General features: G+C 46.2%; 1 protein-coding gene across 1 annotated transcript in view; it reads left to right on the plus strand.

Annotated features, from left to right (window-relative positions):
- Oseg2 (intraflagellar transport protein Oseg2) overlaps nt 1–20,009 on the plus strand; it is a 90,819-nt gene that overhangs the window by 2,693 nt on the left and 68,117 nt on the right. The window contains exons 3-6 of the mRNA XM_037414793.2: nt 1,020–1,132; nt 3,065–3,170; nt 10,645–10,724; nt 12,478–12,565. Coding sequence (XP_037270690.2) covers nt 1,020–1,132; nt 3,065–3,170; nt 10,645–10,724; nt 12,478–12,565 — 387 coding nt within the window. The remainder of the gene's footprint in view (nt 1–1,019; nt 1,133–3,064; nt 3,171–10,644; nt 10,725–12,477; nt 12,566–20,009) is intronic.

A 20,009-nucleotide genomic window follows, 5' to 3' on the forward strand; every position in this document is an offset into this window, starting at 1 on the left:
AATCTGCAGGGAACGACGCTCGCCTCATGGTGGTGGGAATATCAGTCTTCTTTTTTTCTCTGCCTTATGCAGGGATGAATTTTAATCACAAATAACATGAATACATATCGACATACGCGGCTCTCTCGACAGTACCTTAAAATATCCACATATGCCGTAACCAAAATTTTTGTAATGGAGCCTTATCGGGACCCCTTTAATATTCTCATGATACGCGTCTTCAATACAGGCATAATAATAATAATAATAATAATAATAATAATAATAATAATAATAATAATAATAATAATAATAATAATAATAATAATAATAGACATATATAAAAGAGGAAATTGGCCTGCCTTGCTTGGAGCCCCGCCATGGTGGTCTAGGGGCTAAGGTACTCGGCTGCTGACCCACAGGTCGCGGGATCGAATCCCGGCGGCGGCGGCAGCTGCGTTTTAGATGAAGGCGAAAATTCTGAGAGCTGTGTGCTCAGATTTCGGTGCACGTTAAAGAACCCCAAGTGGTCAAAATTTTCGGAGCCCTCCACTACGGCGTCTCTCATAAACATATGGTAGTTTTGGTACGTTAAAGACCACATATCAGTCGTTGCTTGTAGCGCAAAGCTACGATGAATACTTCTTTTAACGACACAGTAACAATATTCAAAAGTATTTTTCTATTCATTTCTATGTCATGTTCTTCTGTTTCTAAAATGTTTTTCTTTTTAAGATCCACTCTAACTTTGTCAGTTTTCTATATTTTCAATTTTCCAACGTTCCATGTCATAACATTTCATTTATCAAACATTTTTTGCAAGGCTTCACTGCACAGATAAAGTTTTCTTGGGTAGTCGCCGAACGATACTCAGTCTTCATATTGAAATCTCAGCTCCCGATTATAATTCGTTTACACTCGCGACTGCTATGCAGTTTACATGAATATCCGAATTTACCGGTTGTTTAATTCTCTAAATTGGTGGTGTTTCCCAGCTTTGCTCACTGCCGTCATCGCTTATTATTGTGCTCTGCCCGCAGTACGGGAAGAAAAGCTACGTGGTCAAGGCCATTTGCTTCTCTCCAGATTCAGCCAAGTTGGCTGTTGCGCAAACTGACAACATCATCTACGTCTACAAAATAGGAGAAGAGTGGTGAGGAGCATATTTCAAATACTTTTGAGGCGTCCTATTTTTCTCTCTTTTTTTTCGCCGCTTTTTAAAATTACCTTGGATGTCCAGTCCTAGGCGAGGTACATGGCCCGGATTCTTATTCAACGTGCTTGAGCAGCTTTTAAATAGCGCTCACGTTTGATGAAAATGAGAGTCACGGCACATATGCTACCTAAAGGAACTTTCAAGGTTGTGTGAGGTGAAAAAAATATTACACAAGACTAGTAAACTGCACGAGCGCACGAGCTGCGCGTCTATTGCGTTCCCGTCGTCTTTATGCTCTTCGCGCGCGCAGCAGCGCAGAAGGGTGAGACGCGCTGCTCCACGCCAGTCCTGGGGCAACGCGAGTCGCGTATACGGTTTTAGCCAAGGGCGGGCCCAATATGGCTGTTTCCGCTCGATGGGCTGTGGGTTCTCGCAATGATACTACACTTCGAAAACTCCAATGCAGGGTCCCTAACTACGTCGCCACAAGAGCTCACAGCTTTATTGCGCGTCAGTATCGGTTCAACGCTACGCTTTCTCCTTCACATTCTTATAGAATGTTCTGAATATCCCCCATAATTTTTCAACATCGCGTTGCCGTATATTTTTACTGACTAAACTTAGTTATGACAGACGGTTTAGTCTTGGAGTTGTCTAGGTGATACGTAAGCGTATAGTTTTATTGTGAGTTGCCTCTTTACTCTGTATAACCTTGGAATAAGTTAACACTGGTGCCTCACCTGGAACGAAGAAATCTGCTTGGCCGTTCGTTTTTTTCTCCACGGGCACATGTTTTCGGGTGGTATCGGCATGGCGTTCCTCAAATTGCGAGGGGTTCCAGCTATGTACTTGTACGAGGACATATGGAGAGATGAGACACCGCTGGACTTGCATGTGCCGTCTCCCCTTCTGTACTCGTCCAAGTAGTTGCTGGAACCGCTCGCTATGTGCCACCAACGAGCTCAGGCAAGTGCAATGCCAATTCTTTCAAGCGCTTTTCAGCGTCTCGGACGGCTCTGTGGCACGCGCATCCCGCGGCCACCGAATTTGAATTATTTTTATGAGTACATCTCCTGGGAAATAGTACAGTCGGCAGGACAAACAACCAGCAACGAAAATATTACCAATTTCACTCTGCTTCAAAATCGGTTCGTATAGCATGGATAGTGTCATACCTTTTTCACACCATTGATCCTTTTATAAAACCCAGAATTACTGAAGTGAGCGCCATGAATGCTTGTAGCATGTTCCGGCAATACAAACTTGGACAGGAATATAATATTACTTAATAGCTAGAAACACTATAGTCGCCATCAAAGCTAAGAAGACAAATTATATTACGAGCAAACCTGAAGGCTGCCCCGTAGAAACTGTCATAATATTTTCGATGCTAAATGCAACTTTTGCAGCCGCCATTCGTAAGCACCATTACAGGCAGTTTATTTTTTTGACCAAAGAAATTCATGCAGAGATTTAAGAAATGCACTACTGGAAAGACGACTCGAGTGCCATGGGCTCGTAGTTTGCACTTCACAAAGCTGTTCTTCTTCGTTAGCCTTATTCTCCCCCACCACTATCAAAACTTAATATTAGCGGGCTACTTGCATCATAATTAACAAAATGAAATAGGGTAATTAGTACAATACAGGAAATGAGGCCACAGGAGACGCGCTTGTCCCGTAGTGTGCTTTCTCTTGTTGTCCTGGTTTTAATCACGCTGTTATGTCGTTTATTTCAATGGCAGGTAATAATTTTGTTTGCCTCTGTTACCTTTATTCAGATTTCTTTAGAGATTGTGAATCTTTCATTGAGTCGAGCCATTATTATGTTCTTCGTGGGCTCACTTACGCAAGGCCGGACGCTAGCTTTTTATGATGTGCCCTTTGCGAAAGTGCTTGCGTAGATCCCGTCGAACGTCATCTATTTCAGGGGCGAGAAAAAGGTGATTTGCAACAAGTTCATCCAGCAGAGTGCCGTCACGTGCATGACTTGGCCCCACCACGGCCCCATCGTATTCGGACTCGCCGAGGGAAAGGTGAGCACAAGAGGCTTGTCACTGTTGAGCCCGCACAGCGTAATTAACGTAATCTCGAGCGATAAGAAACAGGTGGAAATCGTGTCCGTTTCGATAACTCCGTGCTTAGCACCAACGTGAGCTTACAGAACATAAAGCTTACACGCCAACAGCCTTGACCTCTTGAAGTGCCGCAATATTCAAACGCTTGGTGTGATCAGACATGCCAATTACGTCAACTGGATTTTAAAAAGGAGAGAGAGAGAGAGAGAGAGAAAGGTGAAAGAAATGTGAATTTACAGTGCTCATGGATTCAAACGCGACAACACATTTTTAGTATTACGACTGGTATGTGCCATTTTTCTGTATAACTACGTCAGGTCGCGACGAATCTGGTCTCTAAAAAATAATGTTGGCTCTGATCTGCGCATTCGAGTCGAAATGACGCCGAAATGAGCTGAAGACAGTGAAAACGAAAGTATCTGCCTTACTCAACCCTAAATTGTCCTGCTTTAATACGTGAGTATATACTGCACACCGGAGATGGGAAACAAAAAATAATCACCTCATGATATATATTCAAAGCTATGCATTTATTCCCATTATTCTGTAACTTTTTTGAGTAGCGTTTTGAATAGCTGTAACATTTTTTAAAAACTGAATAGCCGCGCAATCAGCACTTTTTGGCGTCTCGAGTACTATTTTGTGTTGTTGGTTTTTTTTTACACGAAAGAACAAATTTATGGTAACGTAGCACCGGCCCCGCATCTGTCATTTGCGCTACGCACCTAAAAGGCTGCTGTGGCATTTAAGTTTCAAGCTTCAGGCATGCATTTAATGTTTACTCATACAGGTCCTATAACAGATTGACAAGACCTGACCGCAATTCAACGTGGTAAAAAAACTTCCATTTGAACGATGCCGTGGTTTTACGTACAAAAACCCGAGAAATGCAGAATCGGCAGTCTACAGAAAAATATTGGCCACATTGGGTTATTTACCTTGCATCTAAGTCTTGGCGTGTTGATCGCATTTCGCCGCAATCAGAATGCGGTCAACGTGGCTACAAATCAAACCCGCGCCCTACAGGTTAGCAGCGCAACGCCTTAGCCACTAATCTACAGTGATATCTATAACTTCATAATTTAATTGTTATTGTGGCATTTAAAACGCAAACTAGTGCGGCCATTTAGAATGGGGACTTAATGAACTAGCACCTTCGAAAACTACTCACTCTTTCAGTAAGAAACGCCGATGTCGAATGCCATGCTTCGTACGTCATTTTAAACCAGATGACACAAAAGCGGCTTCCTCATTTTATGACGTCACAGAGAGCGGGCGAAAGTGGCTGCCGCTGTCGGTAGAAGTTTAAAAACTATTTTGTGTTCATTTTGTGTCCATGTGTTATTAACCACATTGGGTCCTCTACTCTCAATTGCTATGATAAAGTTAGCCGGATGACCGTGTCACATCCCTGTAAGCTTCATGCATCCTTAGTCAAGCGCGCATTCGTAACAAGCAGGCGTTCAAGGGAACATTAAGGAATATATATATATATATATATATATATATATATATATATATATATATATATATATATATATATATATATATATATATATATATATATATATATATATATATATATATATATATATATATATATATATATATATATATATATTGCCACTAGTACAAGTTCTGAAAGTATTATTTCCACAGATGCTGGCAGGCTTGTATGTGCCACTGTTCAGAAGAGGACGAAGATGCGCGTGCAGAGAAAAACGATAAAGTCGTATTGTCGTTGTTCGAATCAGTTTGACGTACTTGTGTGCCATTATCTACAGGTTACAGTTACGGTGTAACGTGACACTGGTGGAGGTGCTGGGTAATAGTCTATGCACTGTTACCACGAGGAAGATCTCGGCCCCAACATCGACGCCTTGGTAGAAACAGCCAACCTTCGACACAGTCGGCGGCAACTAGGCCTACCACCCCAATTCGGCCCTTTTCCGGAACGCTCCAGAACCATGGCAAGTGCGACAACTGCAAGCCAGACTGAACAGACCGCGACTTCGCCAGCTCCATGGCCATCAGCCCCTCGAACCACAAAGCCCTTCCATGGGGAGCCCTACGAAGACGTTGAAGACTGGCTGGACCAATACGATCGAGTCGCCGTCGCCAACGAGTGGGACGAGCACTGGAAACTGCGGTATGTCTATTTCTACCTGGAGGATTCAGCGCGTATTTGGTTCGAGAACCACGAGGCCGCCCTGACAACCTGGTCGGTGTTTTGCACTGAGCTGCGGAACACGTATGGTAGCGCCGACCGGAAAGAACAAGCCGAACGTCTCCTCAATTCTCGCAATCAAAGACCAAACGAAAGCGTCGCCATGTTCGTTGATGAGATGTCTCGTCTGTTCCGTCGAGCGGGTTCTGCAATGACGGAAGACAAAAAGGTATGCATTATGATGCGGGGTGTCAACGAGCAGCTGTTTGCAGGACTTGTACGAAACCCACCAGCTACCGTGGCGGAATTCCTCCGTGAAGCGACGACAATAGAGTGAATGCTAAGACAGCGGTCTTCGCAGTATGAGCGGTCCGACAACCTTGCATGTCTGTCAGCACCCTTGGTAACACCCGATGTCACGAGCGTGAGAGACCTTGCTGAGCTAGTCCGTAGCATTGTACGCGACGAGCTGCAAAAGCTTCACGTAGTGCATTCACAGCCTCAAGTGGCTGCTCTGACAGACGTCGTCCGTGATGAGGTGCGGCAGCTGGTACGACCATTAACGCCACCTCCAACCGAAGCTCCTTTGCTAACGTACGCGGAAGCTATACGCACTCCTGCACCGGCAGCCAGCTATTTCCCCCGACTGATTAGCCTGCAGACGCCACAGCACTTCTCGGGACTGCCACGCTATGAAAACCAACGACCGATCAGCCTGCCGACGCCGCAGCACTTATCGGGCCTGCCGCACTACGAAAACCAACGGCCGACTTGCATGCAGATCGCAGTACTTCTCGGGCCTGCCACACTATGTGAGAATCCGTGACCTAATTTGCGGAAATCTAGCGTGTGGCGCGCTTCCGACAATCAGCCACTATGCTACCACTGTGGTGAGCCAGGTCACTTGTACCGGAAGCGCTTGCACAGACAGATGGGCCTACCTGGATTTCGGCCAGACGCTCGTCGGCCCAGGGACGGCGAACGACCCCGCACCATCGCAGAATACTTGGCAAGTCTACCGTCTCCGAATCTTCAGCGACACCAATCACGCTCTCCGTCTCCTCGACGCTCTACGTCCGCGAATCGACACTCTTCTTTCGCCGATGTTGTTGCGGGACGATCCTCTAGGTCCCCAAGTCCACGCTGGGGAAACTAGAATCAGCGGCCTTCGGGGGTGGGACCGCTGTTAAGCTATCGTCAAAACAGCCTCCTTCGACCCATCCGCCGACCTTTGACGATTCCTTTTAGCCGACACCTCACATCGCTGACGAAACTGTTTCTGCTGACATTGCCGTTCTTGTCGACAACCATCCAGTGACTGCTCTAGTCGACACCGGCGCCTACTACTCAGTTATCAGCGCTGAACTTGTGGCTGAACTCCTTGGGGGCATGGACCAAACCTTCGGACAGCAGGTGGTCATCTCTTGACACCAATCGGGAGATGCACCGCAAGGCTGCAAATCTATGAGTCGACGTTCATTGCTTCTTTCGTTGTGCTTCCCGTATGCTCCCGGAAAGTTATCCTTGGTATGGATTTCCTTCGTGAGCACGGCGCTGTTATAAATCTTCGAGACTGCCTCGTAACGTTTGCTGACGACTATGGCCCGAAGCCTAGAGATACCGATCCGCAGAAGACTGCGCTTCGCATCGTCGAGGACACCGTCACACTTCCGCCACGCACCAGTATGTTCGTTACTGTACAGGGCGACATAGACCATGACAATAGTGGTATCGCTGAAGCCAACCTTTCGGTGCTCTTGTCTCAGCGAATCTGCGTTGCTCGTGGCATGATTCAATTTAAACGTGAGATGACTGAGTTGTTGGACACCAATTTTAGTGGAACATACCAACATTTGGCCAAGCGAACAACTATCGCTCATTTCGAATCCATTGACGATGAAGCGTGTACGACGATAGCCCCGATTTCTGCAGCCGTTGAAAGTGACACTGCGGTAGCCGATGCAGTCGATGTCCCTCCGAAGCTGTCATGTGTGCAGAAAGAGCAAATCCTCTGTATCCTCCGCATGTTTAGCGACTGTTTCACGTCTACATCCAAGATAAAACAAACGCCAACCGTAAAGCACCGCATTGTCACTGACCATGCTGAGCGACCCATACGTCAGCACGCCTACCGAGTATCACAAAAGGAACAAGAGGCTATACGTTCTCAAGTGAAGCAGATGCTTGAAGATGGCGTAATCCAACCCTCGAACAGTCCATGGTCGTCCCCCATCGTACTAGTGAAAAAGAAGGACGGCACTCTCCGATTTTGCGTCGATTACCGCAAACTCAACAAAGTCACAAAGAAAGGCGTTTATCCGCTTCCGCGCATCGACGACTCACTAGACCGCCTCCGACGCGCCCGATACTTCTCCTCTATGGATTTAGGCAGTAGCTACTGGCAGATCAAAGTTGATGAACGCGTCCAAGAGAAAACAGCATTCATAACGCCTGATGGTCTGTACGAATTCAAGGTGCTGCCCTTCGGTCTGTGTTCTGCCCCTGCGACATTCCAGAGGATGATGGATACAGTGCTCTCCGGTCTCAAGTAGAAAGCATGCCTTGTTTACTTAGACGACGTCGTTGTCTTTTCCCAAACGTTTGAGCAGCACTTGCAGCGACTTAGATCTGTGTTTGCTGATTTTCGCACGGCAGGCCTATCACTGAAACCAGAAAAATGTCATTTTGGTTACAACGAATTAAAGTTCTTTGGCCACCTTGTTAGCCCTGATGGTATTCGGTCGGACCCAGACAAAACATTGGCTGTCGCAGATTTCCCACCACCTGCCAACAAACGTGATGTGCGTCAATTTTTAGGCCTCTGCGCATACTACAGACGCTTTGTGCGAAATTTCGCAAACATTGCCGAACCCCTCACTCGTTTGACAAAAGACGACGTTCCCATCGTGTGGGGCCCTGAGCAAACACGCGCTTTCTCCGAGCTCCAGCAACGTCTCCAGTCTGAGTCCTTACTCGGACACTACGACGAATATGCCGACACTGAACTACACACAGACGCCAGTAACATCGGCCTTGGTGCAGTCCTCGTCCAGTGGCAAGGCAGCGTCGAACACCCTATTGCTTATGCGAGCCGGATTTTATCATCTGCGGAAGCGAATTACACAACCACTGAAAAGGAGTGCTTAGCTGTTGTCTGGGCAATAACTAAATTCAGACCGTACCGGTATGGTCGCCCGTTCAGAGTTGTTACCGATCATCATGCGCTCTGCTGGTTGGCGAACCTTAAAGACACTTCCGGACGTCTGGCCAGGTGGAGGTTACGCCTTCAGGAGTTCGATTTGACAGTCGTGTACAAGTCTGGCCGGAAGCATACTGACGCGGACTGCCTTTCCCGAGCTCTTCTTAAGACAGCGTCAGGTGATCACGATCTCTACGGCCGTTTTCTCTGCGCCGTTAGTGTATCCGTCTTGGCTGAACAGCAGAAGAACGATTCCTAGCTTCGACAATTCATCGAATATCTCGAAGACCGTACGCCGCATCCACCACCAGCATTCGCCCGCTCGTGATCATCGTTCTGCGTTCGCAGAAATATCCTCTATAAAAGAAACTTCGACCCTTACGCGACTGAGTACTTGCTCGTCGTCCCGCCAGCCGATGTCTTGTCCGCCTGTCACGATGAGCCTTCCTCAGGCCACTTAGGATTCACACGTACCTTGGCCCGGATTCACCAACACTACTACTGGCCTAAGCTCAATCGATACGTGAAGCATTACGTGAAGACGTGTCACGAGTGCCAGCGCCGTAAAGCACCACATCAGCGCCCAGCCAGCTTTTGAAGCCCGTCGCTCCTCCGACACAACCGTTCCAACAAATTGGCGTGGATCTACTCAGACCTTTTCCCAAGTCTCGTGACGGCAACCGCTGGATTGTAGTCGCTACTGATTACATGACGCGCAACTGCGAAATGAAGGCATTACAACGTGGCACCGCCATTGAGACTGCCCACTTTTTTATGAAAAATATCGTCCTCCGACATGGAGCAACAGCAGTTGTCATCACTGATCGTGGCACAGCTTTTACCGCCCGGATGATAGAAGACGTCATGCAGCTTAGCGGCACAGTACATCGAAAAACTACTGCATACCACCCATAAAACAACGACCTTACAGAGCGACTAAACAAGACGATCGCCGACATGCTATCCATGTACGTTGACCAAGACCACAAAAACTGGAACCCTTACGTCACGTTCGCTTACAACACCGCTGTGCAAGAAACAACTGGATTCACACCATTCCGGTTGCTTCACGGCAGGGAGGTCACTACAATGCTGGATGCCATGCTTCTAACAGACAGACACCAGACTAGTGTCAAGACGAACGAATTTATCGGACTGGCAGACGCAGCTCGTAAGCTTGCAGTCGAACGAATTCATAAGCAACAATGCATCGACTCGCTGCGGTACAACGCTCGTCGTCGCGATGTCTCTTACCAACCCGGAGAACGCGTATGGTTGTGGACATTCATTCGACAACGGGGCCGGTCGGAAAAGTTGTTACGCTGCTATTTTGGTTCCTATAGAGTTCTCCGTCGTCTCAGCGAAGTGAACTACGAGGTTCTTGACGAGGACATGGCTCGTCAATCCCGCCGTTCACAACAGCCCCACGTCGTCCATGTTTCGAGGATGAAACCATTTTACCAACGCTGACTATTCGTCGAACTCCCTTGAGTGGACTTACAGTGATTGTGAACACCCCCTTGTGTACTGCTTATCGTATGTGTTTTCTTTTCATCTGGTAATTATGTTGTGACATCGGTACGATATCCTTTGGGAAGGGGGGTAATGCCACTAGTACAAGTTCTTAAAGTATTATTTTCACAGATTCTGGCAGGCTTGTATGTGCCGCGGTTCAGAAGAGGACAAAGATGTGTGTGCAGAGAAAAACAATAGTCATATTGCCGTTGTTCGAATCAGTTTGACGTCCTTGTGTGCCGTTATCTACAGGTTACAGTTACGGTGTAACGTGACAATATATATATATATATATATATATATATATATATATATATATATATATATATATATATATATATATATATATATATATATATATATATATATATATATATATATATATATATATATATATATATATATACGCAGAAACCTTAGGCATTGCTGCCACACACTCATTCTCAAGGGACATCACTATATTTAATTCAGCACAGTTCAACTCATCCCTTGCGATTTCGTTTCGACACTGAGACGCGTAGAAGAAAAAAAGTACACCATTTCGTTTCCAGGTACGGAGCGCCAACGTCAAGACGAACAAGTCGTCTACCTTATATGGCACCGACTCCTATGTCGTCTCTGTGGTCAGCAGGTGAGAAAGCGTGTGGCTTGCAATAATACTGACCCGCCTATTTGGCTAACGACATTATGCGTTTAAATCTCAACTTAAGTTACTGAACATTGCCCCAGCGAAAAATGGGTTAAAGGCGGCATGATCGAGAACATCTGAAAGATAACAAAGTGCCAGGTTACATATATGATACTTAATATTGTTTAAATTATGTGAGTTTTAAGGACCACTTAGCCATTCAGCGTTAGTCCCACGTTTCTTACGATAGCGGTAGTCAAAAGCCTAATGACTCGCTATCACTAGCGACTTGAAGAGCTTGCGTGACCTTGTGTGATTGGCGAACAAAAATGATTCGCAGCAACCGATGTTCACACCAGCTAGCGCGACTTCACCAAAATGGCCGAAATATGCAAAAAAGAGACCATATACCCAAATGAGCTCAATCAAAGTGGTCATTCACGACTATATGTCACCAACTCGGTCGTGCGACCCCCGTAAGTCACCGATGCGAATGGGCCATAAACATGGCTTCTTGTGCCGTAGCATATTCACGGGGCAAAGTACGCTATGCAGGAGGCGCCCCCTTCTCCTTTTCTGTTTGAAAATCAATATCGCGGAAGAAATTTTACAAACGTAACGTACTACTTGCTATAAACCAATCGATTAAACCGAGTTGCCTGGTGCTATGTGCAGTTAGCATATTCAGGCACCAAACAACTGAGTTTAATAAAGTGCGTTTATCAGTAGGTTTACTCATTGCGTGCTGTAATTTTTTAGATCATTTTTGTAGTCGCTGTTATTTTGGAGATAGCTTATCACCATATGTGGACTCTCGACCTCCTTGTGGAAAAAGAACGTACTACGGCCAGGCTCGAGGGACAGTTTCACGAAGCATAATAAGCACTACTCGTATTCAGTCGCAAACTGCACTATTGTTACGTGGAATAAATATATTTTATAAAATATAAATTATATTTTAACGGCGTTCGAGTGCGTTGCACGTTTATTCTGCTCACGTTGGCACGCATACAGTACGATCGACTGTTTCACGGGAAACACTTTCACCATCTCTCACTTTATGTAGATTGTGAAAGTTTTCTGCTCGGCACTTAAAATATGCAGAACCATCATATGCGGAAATAATGTTTCATAAGTCACAATCATTCGAAAGCACAATTACAAAAAAGAAATGTTTACAGAATTCTGAGAAATATACGAAGTTCAAAAATTTGTCACTAGATGTGACTTAACACTTTTTATGTGAAAGGTACTTCAGAGTGAGGCAAAAGAGGCTGCGTAGCGCAGCTGGCTTGCGCGCATACGTGCAATTCTACAATAATGATATTCAGAAACTTTGGATATAAGGTGAGTTGGTGATAGTTCATGTTTACCTGTGAAGCAGCGTATGGAGACAAGCACAAAACAAACGAAAGGGACACCTTTTTGTTCTTTTTGTGCTTGTCTCCGTGCACTGCTTCATAAGTAAACAAGAATAATTTTGCATAAAGAGGCTATGGTAAGTACAGTGTTTAAGTGTGCTGTAGTTAAGGAAATAAATGGCTCTTCGAGTAAGTAGTCCAAACAAACTCAAGTATGACACTGCAGATAAGCTTAATTAGTGAGCCATTAATTTCTTACAGAGAACTGCCAGATTGAGGTAAAGGAAACGAGAAAAAAGGAAACGCTAGTGTGCCAGAACGAATTAGTGAAATTAGTCTGAATGCGGGCAAACTCAGCAGCATAAATGCAGCGTTAAACTTACCTTTCTCCATAGCATCTCGGGCAAAGGCATCCTCTCCGGACATGCTGACGGGAGCGTGGTACGATACTTCCTCACCGATGACGACAGCGGTGAAGTTCAGGTATTGTAGCATTCACGTTTAACCCCAGCTTATTTTTGTTTTATTCATAATTTATGCGAAATAATTCTGGCCTTTACGGGATTGAGATTCATCGATTCACACGTCGCGGACGGCTCCGGACGTCCCCGAACGCCAGCGCTGCATTCGTTTTTCTCGGGGACCAACCGGAAGCTCCGCCGACTGGTCTGGGATCGCTCGGACGCATGTTCGTTTTTCGTGTGCCTGGCGGCCTGCGGGCAGCCCAAGACTGACCGAACGATTTCTTTCGGGTAGCTGGCAGCCGACGGCACAAAGTGCATGCCAGTGCGGCTATCTTAAGTTAGACACGGAAAATTTTCAGTTGTTGTTCTCTCTTTGCTTTTTTGTCCGCTTCTCGCATGTTTATGAATTTCGCATTGTTTGCGCACCCAGTTCTTGTCATCAGTGTTCTGAGCCACGTCGAGCATGTGCGTATTCCCGAAGGTCAGGTGAACATGTACGCAATATACTCACTAGGAGAAACAGCGGTGGAATGACCACGCGGGTCTACGATGCATGCGCTCTCGAATCAATTGACGATTTGAGCGACTTACTTGTAAGTCGCATCACCACAGAATCAGGTATAATTCACCACCTAACTGTTTAGGTTGGAATCGAGTCGGCTTTGTGGCCTGTGTCACAGCCATGAAGGGAGTGGGCGGCATAGCAGACGCCACAGCGGACGCAGACAGCATCAAGCGCGCAGATGGCCCGAGGCCACTCGGACTGGCTCCGGACTTTTGGATCACGTGCATGTGACGTAGCAACCTATGAGCCCGTCCACAGGCTGCCAGCGAGTGATCCGGGACTTGGTAAATCGACAGCGGTGTCATCCTCAGCGTGTGTGTGCATGTGCCCGTGTGCGTGTGTGCGTGTGTGTATGTTTCTAATACTAAAGCAAACTGAAACGTTGTTAATTATTAGAGCCCGGATTATAGGCAAACGCCTATTTTGTTTCTTGCGTTCCTATATCGAATCACTTTGATATACGAGCATAAATTAAAAGTGAAGAAGGGCTTTTATAGCGTTTGTATAGTGCCCATAAATGACTAATTTCAGAATCGGTGCCATTATGAGCCCTATTTAACCTCAAATTTTGCTTTCCAGTACAGTTGGAGACCGGTATTGATGTTACCGGGCAAAATTGAGTTTTCAGAACTTTCTGTGCTGCGACCTGTACTCTATGATTACATATGAAGCAGTGCACGACGACAGGCACAAAAGAAGCGATAGGGAAACCGCTGCACTCTCAACTAGTTTATTTCGTGGAAAAACATGGTTGTTATACAACAAGATGGTGTACCACCTGATACAATGACGTTCATGCTACAGACTATACTCCATCTCAGAAGTTCTTTTAAGCATTCAATGCTACAAGTCCCCGCAGCCAATAGGAAGGCCGATTAGCCTCTACACATGTATTCATCCGCGTCGCGTCGTCTGCGTGGCATCGCCCCGGTGTCTGCTCGCACGCGTAGTGAACATTAGGTACGTGGGTGCAGCCACTGGACGATGAAGAACGAATGCAAAACTATAGAGTGTAATCAGGAGAAAGTAAAGTGTTGGTGAAAAAATTCTACGTCCACATGATTTTGGTCATTTACTTCTTAAGGGACGCTTCACAAGGACACATGAATGGGGTGCATGACTCTACACGCAGTGGGCCACTCCCGTGTTGGGACAGTCTGGCCAAGCCAGACCGCCGCATCGTGGGCCTTCTGGACAGCCCACAGTTGATCCACAACATCAGGGCTCTTTATAGGGAAAAACCACTTCTCTTCATTGGATTGGTTGGTGCCCCGCAGCGAGGGGCAACGCCAGAGCATGTGGTGTAGGCTATAGCGAATTCATTGCAGTGCCTGCAACAGCTATTATTATAAATCTAGGGATAAATTTTATGCTAAAGCCGGGCTGGAATACGAACCCGTCTGCAGTAGCCTGAGAGTCAAAGCCTGCGCTTGATTTGACTTATTGTTAGGAAGAGGAAAGTCTATCCTGCTGATATAAAAGTTCTGGGTAGTTTCGTTGTAAGTGGTGGGTCGAGCTATGTTCTCCACAACTGCGGGCCGGCGGGGGAGTTCTCCGTTGTTGCGGAAAGCGAGACCTCGCGCCTCGGAGTGGGCCAGCTCGTTTGTGTTTGTATGGGGCCTCCACTGGTGGATCTCATGTGAGCGGGGAACCACGTGAAAGTGTGGGTGGTGATATTTTAGCCCTCCAGCATGTGATAGGCCTCTTTACACACGGCGCCAACGCTAAAGGCACTCATCTGAATATATGTTCATGCTTGTCTTCCAAAAGCACCCAGGCAATTGCCTCTTGCTCGGATGCACACGACGATGAGCATCGTACTGAAACAGCGTTAATGGTCGAACCACTGTGGTTGATTGACACTGTTGCAAAGCAATTGCTGTTGCCGTATTGGGCCGCGTCAACGCAGCAGCTTCCGCTATGAAGTTCGGACGCCTGACGTAGCAGCATCACCGCCCTGGCCTTCCTTCTTTCCTCATTGCGCTGGGGATGCATATTGCTCGGGACGGGGGATATGATGAGATTGTCTTTTTGCTGTTTTGGAAGGCCCAGATAGATGTCTTCAACTTTGGTGGGCGGGACGCCCATCTCTATGAGGAGTCGTCTGCCCGCCCTGTTGCCAGAAAGTCTGACAATCTGTGCCCTTTCTTGCGCTTCTGCGATCTCTTCAAGGGTATTGTGAATTTCCAATTGCAGGAGTCGGTCAGTGCGTGTGCAAGTTGGCAGTTCGAACGCGCTCTTGATTCCCCTACTTATCATGGCGTTTAGCTTGTCTTGCTCGGCCCTCTTCCAGATGTGCATAGCAGCTACATACGCGAAATGGCATAGATAGAAGGCGTGTACGAGTCGTATCAGCTTGTCTTCGCTCAGGCCTCGCCTTCTGATAGCTAACCGCTTGATTAGACCAATGATGCTATCCGTCTGCTTTGACAACTTGTGAATGGTTAAAGAGTTTGTGCCCGCAGCTTCGAGGGTCATTCCCAAGATGCGAATAGATGAGACTTTGGTAATCGGATCTCCACTCTTATCAATGTAGATTTCAGTGGTAGGTTTCCAATTATGCGGCTTGGGTCCTTTTCTAGTTGGATTGTACAGAAGGAAATCTGATTTGTTTGGAGAACACCAGAGTCCCGTTTTGTAGTGCTCTGTATTATTGAGAGCTTCCTGGAGAGTGGCTTCAACTTGTCCGTCACTGCCTCCCACGCACCACACAGTGATGTCGTCCGCTTAGACTGTGTGACCAATGACCTGGATATTGGCTAGGTCTCTCGAGGGGTCAACCATTGCAACGTTGACGAGGAGCGGCGAGATAACTGATCCCTGTGGGGTGCCCCTTTCACCCAGACCCATTTTTCTTCGTTTTCAAGTCTCCAACCTTTAGGACAGCGTGTCGTCTGCTCAAGAAAGGTCTGATAAAAGCATGAAAGGACGAGCCTGGGTCGAGTTTTGAGATGGTGTCGAGAATGAACTCGTGACGGATGTTATCAAAAGCCCCCAGATCCAAACCGAGGATGGCTCTCATGTCCCGGGTACATATGCCTAGTATTTGGATCTTGATAAGCTTCATGGCACCCTGGGTGGAGAGGCCTGGAATGAAACCTATCATGTTGTGAGAGAAGAAGTCGTTGGTGTCAATGTGCTTGGTAATTCTGGTAAAAATGGCGTGCTCAGCCACCTTCCCTACACAAGGCGTGAGGGAGATGTGGCACAGGCAGGCTTGGTGGTTTACCAGATTTCGGGATGAGCGCTACTTTCGCCTCCTTCCATTGCTTCGGCCCTATTCCCTCCTTCCAAATACGATTTATCTTATCTGTGGGAAAGTCGATTGACCCGTCTTCTATGTTTTTGAGTGCCTTGTTGGTGGTGTGATCAGGGCCTGGTGCCGATCTACCAGTTACGTCGTGTTGGACGCGTCGTATTTCGCTGACCATGAAAGGCTCATCTAGCGCAGAGTTCGGCATCCCTTTGTATACTGAATAAGCGGCGCCATCGACCACAGTTGTGAGTGGCAGGTACTTCTGAGCTAGACTCTCCAGTACTTCCTCTTCCGAAGATGATTTCTTGGCTTCATGCAAAGCTTTAGCGAGGACACCTCTTTGGTTTGACATGGTGCCGGAATCGTCAAGCGAATGTTTGAGAAGGTTCCAATTGCCTCCCGTGCACATCTTCCCATCGACTGAATTTTATAAGTTGATGCGTGCCCAATAAAAGCATTGTACCGCAAAAAAAGTTAATGGTTTCATTACGAGCCGCGAAAGCATGATACGAGGATATGAACTTGAAACGTTTGCCCCTTGTCCGGTGTATACTTTGCAGCCCCGATTCCTTCCCTGCCCTCTTGGGTATCGGAGCAAATCGGAGCTGGAAGATCACACGACGCAGATGCATCAACACGTCATGTGCACTCAAGGTTACATTCACATGATATGCCTGATCCAGGTCATGCTCGCAAGCGGCGGTGGGTCGCTTCGGCGTTCTCCGTAGTGTACTGCCCGTTTCTGTAAGGTGACCCCTCCATGTGCGCACAAAAAAAAAATTGAAGAGGCTGGCATAGAACATGTATCCTTACCAAAATACGCAGCGTCGCACCACTGGAACTGCTTTAAGGTACAATACACCATAAACACGCAAAGCAATACAGGGCTGGCACCAGCACAATTCGAGAACGCCAAGAAAACCAACGCAAACTAAATGGAGGCAGCTTAGTTTCGCTTTTAGCTTAATGTGAATTAAAAAATTAATAACGAGCACAAATTTAATCTGTATGTTTTAATATTTCTATAAACCCTCATAATTCTATTGAAGCAAAAGATTGCACAAATTACCCACGTTGCCTCGTATAATTCTCGCAGCGTCACGTACTAATTTTATGTTCGCGGGGCCATTCTTTGTAGTATACATCACCTCCACCATCTTGGAGCACTCGCCCGTGAGGTGAAGGGCAAGTGGCGTTCAGCCTCACATTTCACGTTGCTCCGGGGCGCGTAGCGTTGCAAATCTTGACAGACGAGATTGTGAGCGCCTATTGCATGCATTTCTGTTGCCGGCTCAAAATTCTCGAACTCGAAGAGGGGCTCTTAAGAATGTTAACAACCAGAGAAAAATATTGACCCTTTGTAATTAGACACGGTTAATACAAGACTAAAAGGCCCTTGTGGCCTATTGACGGTCTGACTATTTGCCCCTGTGCTCCACTTCTCAGCCACGCCGAAAAGAAAGAGACCGAGGAGAGTGTTTATTCGACGGTGGACACTCAACTCACCACGCTGGGCAACAAAAAGAGAGACCGTGTTCTGCGCGCCCTGTGGGGGGAGGGGGGAATTGCATTGCTTTGCAAAACCATTGGAGCCTTTGTACCATCACTGACTCGTCATAAACTGAACCATTTATTTTTCCTTTCCTGTCGTAGACACAGGTGCCGCACACATTATTTCAAACATTTTTGAGTTGTAAATATTTGTTATGTTTACAATCACAATTTTGTGGGCTTAAAACTGCGTTGTGCCTGCCTATTTTTGGTGCCTAAAACCCAACTTTTCAGTGCCTATAAATCTGGCCTCTATAAACGATAAACTCTTTGCGAGAACTTTCTAAAGGTTTCGAACGTCGTATAGTGTCAGATGTAGCGTTTTATTTATTTATTTATTTATTTATTTATTTTTCTGGTGGACAGTCGCAGACCAGCCACTTACACAAGACAGCCACGCGCGTTAAGATAATTTGTTCGTTAGTTGGCAAGTCTGCATTTAATGGGCCAGTCAACAGGCTCCAACTTTACACTCCCCGAACAAGCTCGCGCATATTTCCCTACGCCTGAATAACCTCCCTGCACGCACAGTGACATCAACTCGGCAATCGGCGACGTGACGCAGCACCCAGCCCGTCGATTGGTCTAAACCAGGTCTCAACAAACAGTAATGAAGTCAACGTCGTCGATCGCCGAGTTGACGTCACTGCGCGTGGAAGGAGGTTATTCAGGCGTAAAAAAGATGCGCGAGCTTCTTTGGGGTGGGTAAAAAAAAGTCGGAGCTTGTTGACTGGCCTTTCAAGCCAACGGCCAGGCCTGTCTCTGCAATTAAAATGCTTTTAGCTAATGCATACCAACATTTACTTGAAATTTTTATTTCGAATCAGCGTTTTAGATCGCAGCCGGCACTACTTACAGAGAAATATTGTACTGGTCTGTTCTGCATTGTTTGAGCGTAATGAGGCAGTATGCACAGTGTAAGGTTTTTATTCCCCCCCCCCAAAAAAAAATGTCATCCGAAATTAGAGACTGAATCACTATTCGACTGCTGAAAATAGCTTAGACCACTGTCTTGTACCACAAGTTTGAAAATCAAACTTACGGTCGAAAATGCAGCGAGTACTGCTATAGATTCAGGCCGAAGTACATAAACAGCGGGAAAAGTTCACCTTTTGCTTACGAAGTTTCTGCTGACCTCGCAGAGAAAAAGAGAGGAGACAATGGTAAGAAAGAGAAGAAAGAGAAGCGGAGGGGTGATTTTTGCACTCTCAGCTTCCACGCTCTTCTGGTGTTCAAGCGCATGCAATTATACTTGCATAAATAATAAATAGAGACATGTTCCTATACGATTCATACCTTGACCTCACTATAATGACTGCATGAAAACGTGGCAAGCATAAAAAATACTAGGAATATAATGGTTTGTCTTCATTTGGCGGATAGACTGACACGGATAGTACTGTTATGCTTTGTACACAGTTATACAAAGCTATTTTACGATAAGCGTTGCACACGCCAGCGCCACAATAGCGGCGTTAGAAGAGTGCACGAGCGAAGAACTGGGACGGAAATGTTTTTGTATATTTAGCAATAACACGCAATAATGTCGAAGAACGGAAGAAAGGCTACGCTATCTCAGGCACAGGTGCTCTGTTGTTTTGTTTATCGCTTTGCATGTCCACGCCTTAGTCCTTCGGACCCACATGACTTGCTATAGAGACAAGCGTAGTTTGTGCTGCTGCTTAAGAGTGACTTTTTATGAAGTCGCTGGGAAATCGAGATGTGGAATCAAAAGCTCTGCAGGCCAGAGTCCCTCAGTATTATCATACATGAGATGCTGTCAGGGGTTTCATCGTTGAAAACAAAAATATAAAGAAACAGAGCAAAAGAACATTCTATTTTCAGTGCTAAAAATAAGGATATATAACTCTATTTATATGTGATTAATAGATTTCGACTTCTCGAAACAGTAAATTCGTTTCATTTTTGTACACTTGGTCCTCTGCTTATTCAGTGTTACTACTTGGCTTTGCAAGCTAATTATCCTCTTGCCGCGTCCGACGTTACTCTGGTTCTACACAATGTAGCGTACATATGTGCTGTGGCCCGTGCGATTTTATCGTGAACCGAGATCAATTCATGGTCATTTTA

This window comes from Rhipicephalus microplus, chromosome X, assembly GCF_043290135.1.
Source record: "Rhipicephalus microplus isolate Deutch F79 chromosome X, USDA_Rmic, whole genome shotgun sequence".
In the NCBI taxonomy this organism is placed as follows: Eukaryota; Metazoa; Arthropoda; class Arachnida; order Ixodida; family Ixodidae; genus Rhipicephalus; species Rhipicephalus microplus.